The sequence below is a fragment of the Opisthocomus hoazin genome, chromosome 13 (genome assembly GCF_030867145.1).
Source record: "Opisthocomus hoazin isolate bOpiHoa1 chromosome 13, bOpiHoa1.hap1, whole genome shotgun sequence".
In the NCBI taxonomy this organism is placed as follows: Eukaryota; Metazoa; Chordata; class Aves; order Opisthocomiformes; family Opisthocomidae; genus Opisthocomus; species Opisthocomus hoazin.
The window spans coordinates 26,651,546-26,666,698 of NC_134426.1; the positions used below are offsets into that span (position 1 = coordinate 26,651,546).

General features: G+C 53.5%; 2 protein-coding genes across 2 annotated transcripts in view; one reads left to right on the plus strand and one right to left on the minus strand.

Annotated features, from left to right (window-relative positions):
• The window catches only part of SETD1B (SET domain containing 1B, histone lysine methyltransferase), a 55,021-nt gene extending 47,703 nt beyond the window's left edge, over positions 1–7,318 (plus strand). Inside the window, exons 15-18 of the mRNA XM_075435074.1 lie at positions 184–315; positions 953–1,072; positions 1,446–1,583; positions 2,331–7,318. Coding sequence (XP_075291189.1) covers positions 184–315; positions 953–1,072; positions 1,446–1,583; positions 2,331–2,504 — 564 coding nt within the window. The 3' untranslated portion in view covers positions 2,505–7,318. The remainder of the gene's footprint in view (positions 1–183; positions 316–952; positions 1,073–1,445; positions 1,584–2,330) is intronic.
• Positions 7,319–8,525: 1,207 nt separating this feature from the next.
• HPD (4-hydroxyphenylpyruvate dioxygenase) lies at positions 8,526–14,346 on the minus strand. The gene is made up of 14 exons (XM_075435077.1): positions 14,242–14,346; positions 13,984–14,010; positions 13,219–13,281; positions 12,454–12,558; positions 12,243–12,285; positions 12,069–12,151; positions 11,870–11,959; positions 11,641–11,744; positions 11,400–11,477; positions 11,072–11,234; positions 10,680–10,751; positions 9,846–9,968; positions 9,584–9,700; positions 8,526–9,426 (listed from the first exon to the last, which is right to left on the minus strand). The coding sequence occupies exons 1-14, from the start codon at positions 14,242–14,244 to the stop codon at positions 9,316–9,318; spliced, it is 1,182 nt and encodes a 393-aa protein (XP_075291192.1). The 5' UTR covers positions 14,245–14,346; the 3' UTR covers positions 8,526–9,315.
• Between the last annotated feature and the right edge of the window lie 807 nt (positions 14,347–15,153).

The window sequence follows — 15,153 nt, forward strand, 5'->3', positions numbered from 1 at the left end:
GAAGCTGTTTCTAAGCCTGTGTCGAGCTGCATTGTCCGGGAGCTGCTAGGGAGGCGTTAGTGTTTGATGTGGGATGTTTGAGGAGGCCACGCGTCCTGCGGTGATGTGTTGTAGCACAAAGGGTTGCTCACAGGGAGGCTGCGGGGTGTTGAGTCAGCTTTGATCACCCATTTGTCCTCTCAGGGTATGAGCATCCCTGCCCAACCTCATGCTTCCACCCGGGCTGGCTCCGAGAGGCGGTCAGAGCAACGCAGGCTCCTCTCCTCCTTCACTGGTAGCTGTGACAGTGACCTGCTCAAGTTCAACCAGCTCAAGGTAGGTCACCCCGCGGGTTGCTGCTTTGCACAGAGGTTGGCTGGGAGCAGGCTGAGGCCAGGGCAGGGGACCTGCCGCCGGTTTGGTCTCACCTTGGTGGTGGCCATCTCAGCATTGGGCACCGCTGTGTGTGCCAGAGAATTGAGTGGTACCTGGCTCTCCTGTACTTCCATGTAATACAACTTGATACAACAATACAACTTAATGCAACCTGTAATACAAATAATTTACCTAAAGAAATAGGAACAGAGCAGTCGCAGGGAAAAACATGACACTTAGTCCAGTGTGCTCCCTTGTGAGAAGTGGAGACGTGAGCTGGCTGATAAACGGCTGTAAATTAGTGTCTGATGATTACAGAGCTTGAGCCATAGTCAGAACCATCAGGGTTATGCAGAACAGATGGCCTCAGAGGGTCTGTTCTCCATGAAAGCCCAAGTACGGCAGCTCTGTGGGACCTTCATGGCCTCTGTCCTGCCTTCTGTCACCACAAGATGGAAGAATACTAAATTGGGTTGAAGTACCCCAGCACTGCTTGTGGCTTGGAGCATGCTGTGGATGCTGGACTCGAGGATGGCCATTCCCTTCCTGTGCTGTGGCTAATTCAGGGTTGGGGTTTTGGGGTGTTTTCTTCGTGCAGTTCCGGAAGAAAAAACTAAAATTCTGCAAGAGCCACATTCATGACTGGGGCCTTTTTGCTATGGAGCCCATTGCAGCTGATGAGATGGTGATTGAGTACGTGGGTCAGAACATCAGGCAGGTAAGCTGGACTGTGGGTGAAATCTGAGCGAAAACCAGCCCTGAACGTGCTCAAGTATGACAGCAGGGGTTGGAGTCCCCGCTGTTAGGCGTTAGCTGCGTCAGCTAGGCAGAGGCTGGCTTGTGGCTTGGAGGTAGAAGGGTGAGATTTTCAAGAACCCATAGAAACTGAGCACTCCAGTCCTTAGGAGATAAGCCTCAAGAAGCCTGTCCGGAACATCTGTGTTTTCAGTTAGGTTTGTGTTCTCTTGGGGTATCTGGGATCATGTATCTGTTGAGTGGCACCAGCACAGCTCAGGTGAGTGTTGTGTAGATCTCTGCTCACAGATCAATTCTGCAGCGTGTCCTGACGCTACACGTGGGGTTTTCTGTAGGTCATTGCTGACATGCGTGAAAAGCGATACGAGGATGAAGGCATCGGAAGCAGTTACATGTTCAGAGTCGACCACGACACCATCATCGATGCCACAAAATGCGGAAACTTTGCCAGGTTTATTAATCACAGCTGCAATGTAAGTATCATGTTTTTGCGTATAATTGTCCTCTGACATGCTGATAAACCCACTGAGTCTTTGCTAACTTTGACTGGGGCCACGTTCAGAAGTAGCAGGGGGTCGCAGGGTTATGGTTAAATGTTAATGAGCTGCAGCAGATCAAAGCAGAGTCTAAACCAGCGTAGAGAGATTTGAGAGACCTGAGAAATGAAACACGCAGTGAGTCAGAGTGCACTCAGAATCCTCCTGACCGTGGTGGGGGACCCTGACGGACACTGTTCAAATATACCTAACAAAGATTTCCTTAAACCAAATCAAATTTTAGCATTGTTACTCCGTGGGAACAGTCTCCTTCTAGTGTCCAGATGGTTAAAGTGTTCTCTGCCCCAGCGGGTAGAGAAGCTGCTTTCCCCTCTGCTCTGTGCTGCAGTCTACACTCAAAGGCTTGGCTGCCTGACCAAATTGTTAAGCATTAGTTAAGCGGCTCTTAGCCTGTGACAGCCTTGGTGGAGCATCATCCAGGCTCTTTTGCACCACAGATGGCCAGAATGTGGATATTTTGGAGGAGCACGAGGAGGGTGGGTCTGTTTTCTGGCTTCATGCCTCCCCCTCACAGCTCCTCCTGGGTCCGTCTCCAGGAGCATGGCAGAGGCTGTCTAGGGAAAGGACTGTCCTGCCCTATTTTAGCTCAGAATTATTGTGTGGAGGCTGGGAAGCCATGGCCATTGGGACCCTAAATCATTACCTGTTCTGTCACCCTTGCAGCCAAATTGTTATGCTAAAGTGATCACGGTGGAGTCTCAAAAGAAGATTGTCATCTACTCCAAACAGCACATCAATGTGAATGAGGAAATTACCTATGACTACAAGTTTCCGATTGAGGATGTAAAAATCCCATGTCTATGTGGCTCTGAGAACTGCAGGGGAACCCTGAACTGAACTCGAGGTTTCTCGTCACACTTGCACCTTCGGCCATGTCAAAACTGTGGTAACCAGGTGTGGTTGCACTTTGCCAAAAACAGAAGAAAAAAAAAAAAAGACAAAAAGGAAGAAAAAAAATTCAAAAAGAAAAAAAAAATAAAAAAAAAAAAGAGAGGAAAAAAAGAGAAGAAAAAAAACAAGCAAGTTTCGCACTTCTGCCAGGATCATGAATGAAAGCAAAAAGCGCACATGCTTACGAGGACTGTTCATGTTTCAGGTGCTCTTTCCTTTTCAGATCCAACACGCACACAAAAAGGTGACTACCGTTTTGTGGCATGGTCTATCCAAACACTAGCTTCTCTGTTCAGTCCCTACATTAATGCTCCGTAATGGGATAATGGTACCTTTTTTTTTTTAATTGTTGTTATAAACCTTCATCTTTTCATAAATGCTGCTACCTTTTTCTCATCAGTTTTGTTGGTTGAAAAAGACATTCAACGTTTAAATGTGAAGCAGAGACTGAAAATGCCATATAGGGTTTGTTGGGAGCTTGATTGGCTGAAATTGCACAGACTTCTCCGGAGTAAGCTGTAAATAAATGTAAGGTTGATGTTACAGAGCAAGCCAGAGGCTTGAGGGTGTGTGAATGGGTGTGTGCATGTGCTTGGGTGCGTGTGTGTGTATGGAGGTGTGTCCGCCACAAGACTATAGGTGAACTGTCCTGCCTTTTCATTAGGGATGAGCCTGAACAAGTCCCCTAAGCCAGACGCCCCGGGGAAGAGTCAGGTCAGCCGCAGACCTCAGCTTAGCGCCTTGGGCTCGTCTCTGATTTTGATATGCCATGCTGGTATACTGGGGGATCAAAACCTCTGCACCCGTACAGGAAAAATACGCGGATACTGCAGTCGCTAGTAAGAAGCCGAGTCGGTTGTGTAGCTGTAGCATTGTGGCACGGCGTGTGGCCTTTGGGGATGCCCGTTTCTTGGAGATCGGTTTGTCTCGCGTGCAAATAAGGCTGAGACTGAAATTAAGTGGACAATTTAGGCCGTGTTTACGCTGTAGAAATCTTACCCTCCTTGTCAGCATACACTACAGCCCACGTTTATAACAGGATTTTCTTCCTGTAGATGGGAAACAGGCTGATGTGTGCCTCAGATTAATTTTTCTGATTTTTGTCTGCATGTCCCTGCCCTTCCAGCGTTTTACATGGAGTATTTGCTCTGTCCTTGAATGTGGGAGATGCCTCCTGTGATAGGAGCGAGCCGTGCCGTGCCGCTCTCCTCCCTCCGTTACTCAGTAACTTGCCCTGGCGTGGTCCCATCCCTCCAGTAAGGACATGGTAAAAGTGATCCCGAGAGCAGGCTGCAGGAGCAATCCTGTCCTCCCCCATCTACAGCATGAAGATGAATGCTTCTTTAAGTTGGGAAGGCATAGTTTGAAATGATTTTTCAATATATTTTGTCCGTGTAGATGCTTAGCTGAAGGTTGCAGATCTTCGAGAGGTTCCATTTAAAAATGGGGCAAAACACCAAAGAAATAGTTCTTTGGATGTGATCTGGAAATGTTACACAACCATTCGGCTACAAACAGGAGCAGTTTCTCAACTTGCATTGAAATTCTCCTGCTTTAAAAGTAGAGATCAGTTGTACTAAAACCTTCTGAATTGGCTTATAAGGGGACGTTGCAATGTCGTTGGGAAACGGGAGGATGGTGTGCGTAACTCCAGGTCTCCTCCCCGCAGCACAGACCGCACAGCTGTGTTCTTGTAGCCCTTTAACATCAGCGGTAACTGCTGCGTGACCACCGCCCCCTGATCACAGCTTACAACCTTGCAAAAGAGTTTTGGGGAAGTTTTTTCAGCTGTTACTGGGAAGCACCAGGCCCGCGCTGCGGAGTGGAGCTTGTAAAGTAGCTGAGACCTCTGCGTCTGAATTTCTGCTTCAGACTAACGGCCTGAGAGAGCAGGAGCACACAGACTGCTGCAAGCTGCCTTAGTACCACCTGTACGTCTGCCTGAGGGTGAGGAAATTGTCCCTGAGGTTGGACAGTCCACAGTCTCTTCTCTGATTTTGTTTTGATTTTGTTTTGTTGTTCCCTCCCCTCTTTATAAACCTCCAGCAATTGGGTAATGGTGACCCAGAACCTAAAATTATGAGAAGCACAACTAGTTTCTGTCATTGAACGTTGGTTCTAGCTGCAGCAATGGCAGGAGCACTTGGGAGTTAAACCAGCTGCTCAACTTATTTTATTTTTTTTTTTTTAAATGAGGTTTATCTTGTTGTGTTGGCGCTCCACTTTGGCATCTCTACAGCCTTTTACTTTCAAAGCGTTGGAAATGCACAGAAGTTTCCTGGGTCTCAGAGCTGAAGCCCCCACATGCAGCAGTTCTGCTGATGTCCTTGCTTCCTCTCTAGTCGATCAAGCCAGTGCGTTAACAGTGGTTTTGTGGGGGCAAAGACACCCCAAGTGGCTTAGCCCCTAAGTACCTGCTGACAGGTTTGGATTTCCCAGTGTAGCTGTGTGCTCTGGATGGGATTAGGCCCTGCAGTTTGCCTTCATTTTTGTTGAGGAGAGGCAGGGAGGCAGGACGTGGTCTTCTGAAACGAGACCTGCAGGTTGGGTTCCTTCACCACGTTTGCAGGAGCACCGAAGGGATTCGGGTGCCAAAGAGCATGAGCACCTAAATCACTTGGGTACTTCTGGAACTGTGCGTAACCCATCGCTTGTTATCATCCCAGGCAAAGGACGTGAGTTTTTGCAAGAGCTGAGCTCCCAGTAACCCCACAGGAGGAAACGGGGCTGTTGAACCCACAGCACTTCTGAAAAGTCACGTTAGTCTGGTCTCACAGCCAGACCTGAGGCTTCTCTTCCCCATAAATCCTGTGCTTGCAGAGTCCTACCTGTGCAGCTTTTGTCTCAGGCTGCGGAGCTGCCCCATCCCCAAAACAGCAGGTTACGGTGAGGATTTGAAATCTGGTTCAGTGATTTCCATGAGCTGCTGCGGTTGCCTGTGGCTGCCCCGTCCCTGCGAGCCGACCGGCCCTCGCACAGCCACGGCCATGGTGTTGGAAGCCAGCAGCGCGGAGGTGCCTTTCGAGTCCCTCCCTGGTCCTTTGGCTCGTGCTTAGGCAGGGGTGAGGTGCGAGGAGAAAGGCAGAAGGTGTGAGATGCACACGCCTGCCTGGGCCGAACCCAGCGTTCGCCTCCCGCCGTCAGCACAGGCGCCCCGGCACCCTGTGGAAATAGCGGTGAGGACTGAAAAAAACACCTCACCAGCGCGTGCTGCTTTGCAGAGAGGTTTGCTGAAGCTGGTTGGTTCCTGTCCCCAGTTGATTTTCACTTAAATTGAAACCCAAGGCAAAAAAGAGAGAGACATTGACCATGCTCCCTGCAAAACTGTATCTCGCTAGGTGAAACGACCCAAGAGAATAGCGCAAAAGTTTTGGAAATTTAACTGAAATCTTTAGTTTCCCAGCACGGAGCTGGCTTGAGTTCAGGGTGCAGATGCCTCCGCAGCCGGCGTTTCCAGGAAACGCGCTCCGCGCTTGCACATCCCGCCTGCCGCTGCCCCGCGCCTGCCCCTGTCCGTTGGGTTCGCACCCCTGGCTGCAATCCCAGTACGTGGTCTGTGACTCTCGGGGGTCCGGGAGGGGAAGGGGCTCATCTTGCAGATATTTATATTGTATAGAGCAGCTTATTTCTACAAGAAGAAAAAAAAAAAGCAATTTTTAAACTCCAGCAAAGTATACAGTAGTTTCAGTTCCGGTTTTTGTGACCTTTTTCAGGGATCATTTCAGTGCATTTCTGTATAAAAAAAAAAGGAAAAAAGGATTTTGAAGTATATAAAAAAATGCGTCTTCTGTACATAGGCAAACTCAAGAATCTTCTCTTCAAACACTGTTTCTTGTAGAAACATGTTGAAATTTTTTTGCTGATTTCTTTGTACTTCAAGAGCATGTAAATAATTTATGAAAAGTGACTATTGTAATTTGGAGTTCTTTTTAAACAGATTCCAGCTCGAAATCATGCCGAGGAGATGGGGAGGAAGAAGGATTAAGTATAGCAAAGGAGCTGGTGGCATTTACAGCTTGTGTCAAGCTTTGTACAATGTAAATTCTGTATAAATATGGTTTTTTGTCAAATAAATAGATAGAATTAGAAGCATTAAGAAACTGAAGAAAAAAAATTGCCAAGTCAAGGCTTTCTCTCCCCCCCCCCCCCAGTCTGAAACCTAATGTGCAAAATCTATTTATTTCAAGCGAGGAAATGTGTACAGTCTAATAGACAACCTAAAATGTATTTAAGCGAGTTTGCAACTGGATTTTTTTCAATTTAATATTTGTTTTGTTTTGATGAGTTTCCTCCTTAATTGCCACTGTAGTATTTGTCCAAGTGAAGAGAAACGCGTCGTAACGGACACTTTAAAACAAATGGGCGGTTGTGAAAGCCAAACGGAAGAACACCCGGCTCCCAATCCTTGCAGTTTTCTGGTTCTGTAAACAGGTTGTTTTAATTCACAGTGTGAAAATAAAGGGCCTCCTTTAAAAGGAGGCGGACAAAATGGTTTGCAATAAATAAAAAAAAAAAATCTTATTTTTTTTTTAAGTTCCGTAAAAAAAGCAACTCTGCTTTGAAGATTTAGGATTTCTGCTTTTTCTTTTGTTAAGCAAATTTCTAAATTTAGGGATGTTTTGTGCATATAGATCTGTCACCAGTATGTATCTTGTTTTGAAGAAAGTGTTTTTGTTGTGGATGTGTCATGCTGTATATATTTGTTCATATTTTTGTGAATTGAATACTATGTACCATTGTATTATAGTAACTTTTATAAAGCAAACCATAAATATACTGACTTTTCTTACAGAAAAATTATGTTGTGCTTAATGTATAGCCAGGGCAGCTTTTTGCCCTTGGACCCGTGCTGGGAACTGTGAGAGCTCAAGGAACCAGGTCCAGAAAAAGAACATTCCAACGAACAGATTTTCAGCAAAGTTTACTGAAAATACTAATTCTGGTGAGCAGGAGGTGACTAAGCAACATTATATTGCATGAGAGAAATGTGTGAGCGATTTAATTTTGTAAACTTCAAGAAAATTTTCTCAGTATTAAAAATCCTTCCAACCTGTAAGAGCTGAAGCCCAGCCGGGCGCTGGCCCCGCTGCCACGGTGCCGGGTGGCCCCAGCCCGTCCGACCTCTGCCTGGCAGGGGGGTCCCTGTTCCTGCCGCCTCTGCCCTGGATTTTTCTGAGTTTACATCTTTTTTGATTTTTTTTTTTTTTAACTTTATGGAGGCGAAAGCCCTTCACCTGCGCAGCAAGGCGTTAGTGTTGCTGGTTTGGGTGGTGCCGTAAGGCTGTTGGGGCCAGAGGCCCTCTGGTTTTTCTTTCTTTTAAATCATTTTATTCCAGTCTGAAGCGAGTTGTTACCTGTGCGTTATGGGAGGGGGAAGCCCTCTGACGTGAGCCAAAAGCACAGCCTGGAGCCAGCCCTGTGGCCCCCACCCTCCCTCGCTGGGGGCTGTGGATGTGGCGGTGGCCAAAGCGGCTTCTCCGAGCTTTAGAAAGACGGATGGAGCGGCTGGTGGAGGAGCAGATGGAAGAGACGGGAGAGAGCCTGGGCTGTGGGCGATGTCCCAGCTCGGTCCTCGGCCTCCCCAGCTGAGTGGGGCGGCTGACGGGAGGGGGATGCAGCACAGCCAAGCCTCTCAGGGCTCAGCTGGGGTGGGGGCTCGGGCTGGTGGAAGGACTCGTGTCCGAGGAGCCCGTCCCGAGCCAAGCGCTTGGCAGGGGCTTCGACTGCTCGGGGTTTGCACAGCTTCGATGCTGGGAAACACGGGGAGCAGCGGTGGGCGCGCCGGGGCTGTGGAGGGTGGACGTGCAGCAGTGGGGAGACCTGCAGGCACCGGAGACCCCGAGATGGTCTTCAGCAGTCGTGTGCTGAGGTCTGTGGACTCCTCGGGGAGCGTTCGACCCACAGCCACAGCAAACGCGGGGTACAGGAGCTCCAGCCCCAACACGTTAACTCGCCAGGCACTCGAGCTGTGACAGAAAAGGGCTTTATTGTGTCGGTGGGGAAAGTCCCCTTGCCAAGGACAGTGACAACACCAGAGCGATGCCCAGAGGGGACTTGGCACACGCAGCTGGGATCCGAGCCAAGGAATCACTGCCAACGCCGGCAATTACTTCTTGAAACACGGGAGAAACCCCAAGCCTTTGTTAATTCGGGAATTTACAGGTATTAGAGCAAGACTGCATTGCCCTGGGAAGGCTGAAATATGTAAATGCGATTAAGTCTCACTCCAGAATGTTGTAGCTGCCCTAAAACCACGTGTTTAATCTCAGCAAATTCAAATTCAAGATTGAGTCGAAAAGCAATTAAAATAACATCTTACAAAATGAGACACGCAGAGAGGCAAACGCCTCCATGCTTTCCTCTCCCAGCCTCCCGTGTAGCTGAATTAACAGAAAACTTTGGACAGACTAAATTTAAGCGCTCCCAGTCGTTTCTTCCATCTTCCTCCATCGCTGCGTGTCTTTGGCACGTACCCTAAATCTGCCCTTTGTTAAGAATTTGGTGGTTTGGATCAGATTAAACTGCTTTTTGAGAGGTTGTTCGCTATTTCCCACGCTCCTGCTCCCAAGAAGTCAGCGGAGGGCAGCGCCGGGGCGGGGTCGGGATGGGCGTTGAGTCCTTTCACATCTCCAACTTGGCAGTGGCTTCCCTGGGTTTATGACACTTAGGTCTGGGCTATTTACCAAAACATCGGCCGCTTCCCGGTTCATTTGTGAATCAGCTCGTTGGGGGTGAGGGCGGCGTTTTGTGCCGTCCTCTAGATGCGCTTGGTCTCCCCGTTGGGCTGCAGGACGGTCAGGTTTCCTCTTGCGTCTTGATCTTTTTCTATTGCTTCAAACAGAGACTTGAAGTTCCCGGCGCCGAAGCCCTGCGGAGACGACAGCGTTAGAGGCCGCGGGGATGGGCAGCGGGCTCGGCAGCTCGGCAGCGGCCGGGAAGGAGCAGCACCGAGAGCTGGCTGGGTGACAGTGCGTGGTGACCCTGAGGTCTCAAAGCCAAGATCATCGCGAAATCCTCAAACCAACCTGGTGGTTATGCCGCTGGATGACCTCCAAAAAGACCGTGGGTCTGTCTTGAACTGGCTTGGTGAAGATCTGGAGCAAGTAGCCTTTCTCATCAAAATCCACCAGGATTTTCAGTTCCTGGAGAAAAGAAACAGGGCGACAGCTTGGAGGCCCACAGAGGAGCAAGGGGATTCCGCTGCATCACCCTCATCCCTGCAGAACACTCCGGAGAGCTGGTCCGGCCCCGGGCAAACCTGTTCCCTCTCAGACCGGTCTGACTCACCTCCAGCTTGTCAATGTTCTCCTTCACTTTGATTTTGGCAGTTTTCAGCCTTTCCCGCAGGATCTGGTAGTAGCTGGACGGCACTTCCATGAACTGCATGCCCCGCTGCTTGAGGTTGGTGATCTGCAAGGCAGGGCAGACCCCGGCGTGGGTCGGGCTTGGGGTTCGTTTGTGGAGCAGTTTGTGCCAGGAGGGTGGCCCAGGATGGATGGCGTCAGGAGGCAGAGTGATGCGTGCCCATGACATTGGCCAACCTCGTGCATGGGGACCTCTCCCACCCTCTCTCTTTGGGCACCAGGAATGGGAGGGCCCAAGATGCCCTCACCAGGCAACGCAGAGAGCTGGCCACTGTGCGAGGATGCTTCATCCCAGCCTGAACCCCGATAATTCTGGAGGCCCTTTGGTCTGGAGAAGGGTCCACAACCAAGAGGGGTCCAAAACCAAGCGCTCAAGGGCAGCTGGGCTCAGTCCAGACCAGCACCTGCCTCAGGTGAAGGTGGGTGATGTTCTGTGGTGGCTCAGCCCAGCAGCACGGGCTGCCCGAGCTCCCCACCAGCCACCCCCTAAGGACAGCATGTGGCCATTGGGGTCCCTGGAGAGCCCAATCGCTTCAAGCTGGAGGGACGGGCATCTGCCAGCAGCTCGCAGGCACAGGCAGGTCCCTTTCCAGCGACTCGTTGGGTGGTTAATCCTGGTTGTAAGACAGCCTGCCCATGCCCTCGTACCCCGGTGGGGGTCATCGTCCCCCACCGCCCCGTGACGAGGACGGTGCCCAGCGGGACAGGGCAGAGGCGGAGCGGTGCCGGGCAGGGAGCTGCCCGGGGCTGCACTCACTGCCGAGATGATGTCGGAGGTGTTGAGCGCAATGTGCTGGACTCCGGCCCCTCCGTAGTAGTCAACATATTCCTACAGGGAAAAAATGTCACCGCGTTAGTGACGGCACAGACACAGCGTGCAAAGGGCTGGGCGTGGCTTAAAAACATGAAAGCAAAATCAGCTCAGGGACACCGCGAAATGAAAAAAACACATTATTGGTGAGATCGGGGGTAAACCGGCTCTGTCCCAGCAGTTGACCCGAGCAGAGCCAGGGCTGCTTTCCAGCAGCCACCTTAGCACAGCACATCTGCACCAGCTGCGAATCACTGACCCCTCGGTCCCTTTTCCTTCACCAAAGCCCTGCTCGAGGCGGTGGCTGCCTGATGGACCAACCACCGGCGTCCACTCACCTGAATCTGGGATTTCTTCTTGCCGAGCGCCGGCTCGTTGATGGGCATCTTTATGGTCTCTTCGTAGTTGGTGACCACGATGGAGCGCAGGGCGCTGAACTCGGTGTGCAGCTGCTTGTCGTCCACTGACCAGAAGCGGTGGAAGAGCAGGTTCTTCTGGTACCTGCCCAGGCCACAAAGTGCACGATCAGGTCCCTTGCTCTATCCCCGCACTAATGAAGCTCAGCTCTGGCTTAATTAGCCTCAGCCGCCACCATCGGAAGCAGTGAGACCAGCAGAGCATTGCTGCTGCTCCATCCCACCTCGGGCCAGCCCTCCCCACTCTTACCAGTCTGCCACTGGGACCATCTGGAGGTCGGGCTGGTTGCCCACGACGTGGTCGACGAAGCTGAGCCTGGCGCTCGGTCTGCGGAGGGAAGCCAGGAGCGGCTCTCAGCTGGGCTCAGGGGCTCCCCACAGCGTGGGGGGCTCCGGGGCAAGGCAATGGGGACCCGTCCAGCGCCTTGGTGGGACATCCCACCAGCACGTGGTGGCAAAGAGCCGGGCAGGACTCTCTGCAGAGCACTCACAGCTTCGGCAGCAGGGGGTCCCTGAAGAGGGGTGGGTGGTACCCGGGTAGGAAGAGGCCCTTGTAGTTGAGCTTTTCTATCAAGGTGTGGGTGGTGTCACCATACTGCGAGAGGGGGGAAGTGGTTGCATGGTGACCCCATTTTTTGGGGGGCCTCCCGGGTCCAGCTTGCTCCTGTGGACCCCACTCCGGCGTGGGGGCTGAGCCTCCGTGGCTGCCCTGCCGCTTACCGTCTGGATCACCGCGAACTTCACCTTCCCGAATTTGTCCTCCTCCACCCAGGGCTCCTTCACCACCTTGGCTCCGCGCTCCTTGGCTTTCTGGGCAGAAGGACAGAGACTCCCTCCTGCCGCAGCTCCCCTGGGCCCTTCCCCACCACCCCTCGCCATTTCGGGGTGCCATGCAGGAGGGAACGGAAGCGCTGCCTACCTGCACAATGAAGTCGCAGTCCTCCACTTCGAAGGCGATGTCCTTCACCCCATCACCGTGCTTCACCAGGTGCTCCCCCATCTCTGCCCGGAGCAAAACCAGCCGCGGGCATGAGCAGAGCTGCTTTGCTCCGCCGTGGCCGTTTCCCGCTCCGTCCCTCCCCGCGGCACCTACCCTCATTCCCCGGGTTGAGAGCGGACGACAGAACAAACACGATCTGGCGAGGAAGAGGAGGAGAGGTGAGGGACGGCGACGTGGCGGTGGGGCTGCAGCCGCAGCCTGGAGCAGAGGTGCCGCGGCTGCGCCATTGAACGGTGCATACGGGTTTCGGCAGCACCCGTGTGCCCGACACCGGCTCGTCTTCCCCCGGCGCCAGCCCCCTTACCTTGTCCTGCTTGATGGCGTGCGAGACCACCTCCCTGCTGCCGGTCTCCAGCCCCCGGTACGCCAGCTCCTCGAACCCCAGCTTGCTGCAGTAGTAGGATGCAGCCTGCGGGCAGGCGAGAGCCGACCCGGGGTGAAGCTGCGGTGCCGGCAGCCCCCGGTTCCCACGGGGCAGCACCAACTGCCCATGGGGAACGGCCACTGCGGCATGCGCGAGTCACGCGTGTGCACGTGTGTGCGCGCAGGGAGCAGCTGAGCTCTTCTGCGCCCCTCCAGCAGCCCAGGAGGAGGAAACAGAGGCAAGAAAGGGCCCACGCTGGGGAAAAAAACCCCAAATTCAGCGGGGAGCACTGCCTCCGGAGCCCTGCCATGCTTGCTGCTGGCTGGGGGCAGGCAGGGAGCCAGGGAGCGGGGAGCGTGTCCGCCTGTCTCCCGCTCACCGCCCAGGTCGGGTGGGAAGCAGCTCGGGTTTGGAGCAGAAGGATTTTAAACTCGCCAGCAGCGAGCGATGGGGAGCTGCTACCACGAGGCCTTACGGCTGCCGGCCATGGCTCGAGTCGTGCGATCCCTGGTGCCCTCCTGTGCACACCCCCTTGCGCAAGGGTCCCCAAGGCCGCGCCAGTGTCGGGCGCCGAGCCAGGGATGGGCTTTGGGACGCCGGCACAGTCCCGAGCCGGGGGGCTGCCGGGACAAACCGCCCCCTCGGCAGCCAATAACCGGAGCGTCCCTGTCCCAGCACGTCCCACCATGACCCAGTGCCTCTCACCTGCTTGGCATTGCCGACCCAGAAGGTGATGGAGTGGAAGTGGACGAAGCGGCCTCGCAGGGGCTAAAGGGAAGGGGAAACGGGGCTGAGAGCCGCTGCCACGGCCCTTTCCCTCCGGAGCGGGGAGAAGCGGCAGCTGCAACCCTGCAGACGCCTCTCCTGCCAACGCAGCTGAATTCACCGGGGGAAACTCCGAAACAGCCGCTTTCCAAAGCGCTTTACAGCCGGCTCCCGCAGGACGCTGCCCGGCGGGGCGGAAGGTGCAAAGTCGCTGCCCGTCCGTGAGGCTCGCTGCGTTAAAGATTAATTCTCCCCCGACGTGCTCTGACACAACCGCCGGTGCCGGGACAAACCCCCCTTCCCTGCGCCCCGCCAGCACCCGGCCCGCGGCGCCGGGCACCCGGCCACGACGCGCGCCAGCGGGTTGGAAAGCGCCTTGTCGGGGAAAAAAGCGGTGAATAGGTGCAGTGCTCGGAAATAAATGTCACGACAGATGAGGACTCTGCTTCGGCACCGGGAAATACCCATCGTCTCCCGTTTGCCACTCTCTTCCCAAAACAGAAAGGAAAAAGAAACAAAAGCATTTCCATCATCGATGGTGGTTTACAAGCAGGAGCCATGTCCTGCGCGCCCAGGCAGAGAGCAGTTCGATTTCTGATTTTACCAGGTCATTGAGGAGTAAGGAACGAATATTATTTGCATTAACGCGGCTGATGTTTCACTGCAGGCAGCGGGGCCGGACCGCGGACACAGAACGGCACTTACCTTTTCTCCCTTGTCTGTGTAAGACGTCTAAAAGAGAGAATCAGAAAAGAGAGACGTTAGCAGCTCCGGGAGGTACCCGGCCCCCAGAAAGCTCGGGTCCAAAGGTCGGAGTGCGAGGAGCAGCTCTGCCGCAGGACTCCCAGCACAGCCACTGAGAACTCCGCGTTCAAGCAGAGATTAAACCCGGCAAAGCTCCCGAGAGGTCCCGTGCCGCCGAGCCCCGGCCGTTTACGTCAATTCCCCCCCGCTGCCCCTCACCATTTTTGTGACCTGGTGACGCGACAGTGGCCAAGAGAGCGGGAGCCCACGAGGGCGTGTGATATAGCGGCGGGACCAGGGGGGGACACTCCTCCTCGGCTCCACCTTCTCCCACCCCCAAAGTGAAGCCCTTGCGACGCAGAGGGGTGTGTGGTTTGGGCTGGGAACTCAGCCCCGCGCTCAGCCCTGTGTAGGGAGCCAAGCGTGGGATGGTTTATCGCAGGGGTGAGCTGCGGCTTAGCATCGAACCATCGAATCATTCAGGTTGGAAAAGACCTCGAAGATCATCAGGTCCAACCGCCAACCCAACACCCCCACGCCTGCTGAACCATGTCCCGACGTGCCATATCCACACGGTTTTTGAACCCCTCCGGGGATGGGGACTCCACCACTGCCCTGGGCAGCCTGGTCCAACGCCTGATCTCTCTTTCAGGAAAGGAATTTTTCCTGATACAAAGATGATCCGAGGGCTGGAGGACCTCTCCTACGAGGACAGGCTGAGAGAGTTGGGGCTGTTCAGCCTGGAGAAGAGAAGGCTCTGGGGTGACCTTCCAGTACCTGAAGGGGCCGACAGGAAGGATGGAGAGGGACTTTTCACAAGGGTGTGCAGTGATGGGACAAGGGGGAATGGGTCTAAACTAAAGGAGGACAGATTTAGATTGGACATTAGGAAGAAATTCTTCACCATGAGGGTGGTGAAATGCTGGCCCAGGTTGCCCAGAGAAGCTGTGGCTGCCCCCTCCCTGGCAGTGCTCAAGGCCAGGTTGGATGGAGCTCTGAGCACCCTGGGCTGGTGGAAGGGGTCCCTGCTCATGGCAGGGGGATTGGAACCAGAGGAGCTTTCAGGTCCCTTCCAACCCAAACCATCCTACGATTCTGTAATATCCAGCCTGAACCTCCCCTGACCCCGCC

Excerpts from the sequence above, each read along its gene's own strand:
- HPD (XM_075435077.1), bottom strand. Across the intron at positions 11,745-11,869 it reads AGTTCGCGGTGATCCAGACG|TATGGTGACACCACCCACAC; the intron begins GTAAGCGGCAGG and ends CCCCTCTCGCAG. Across the intron at positions 11,235-11,399 it reads ATGGTCCCAGTGGCAGACTG|GTACCAGAAGAACCTGCTCT; the intron begins GTAAGAGTGGGG and ends TGGCCTGGGCAG.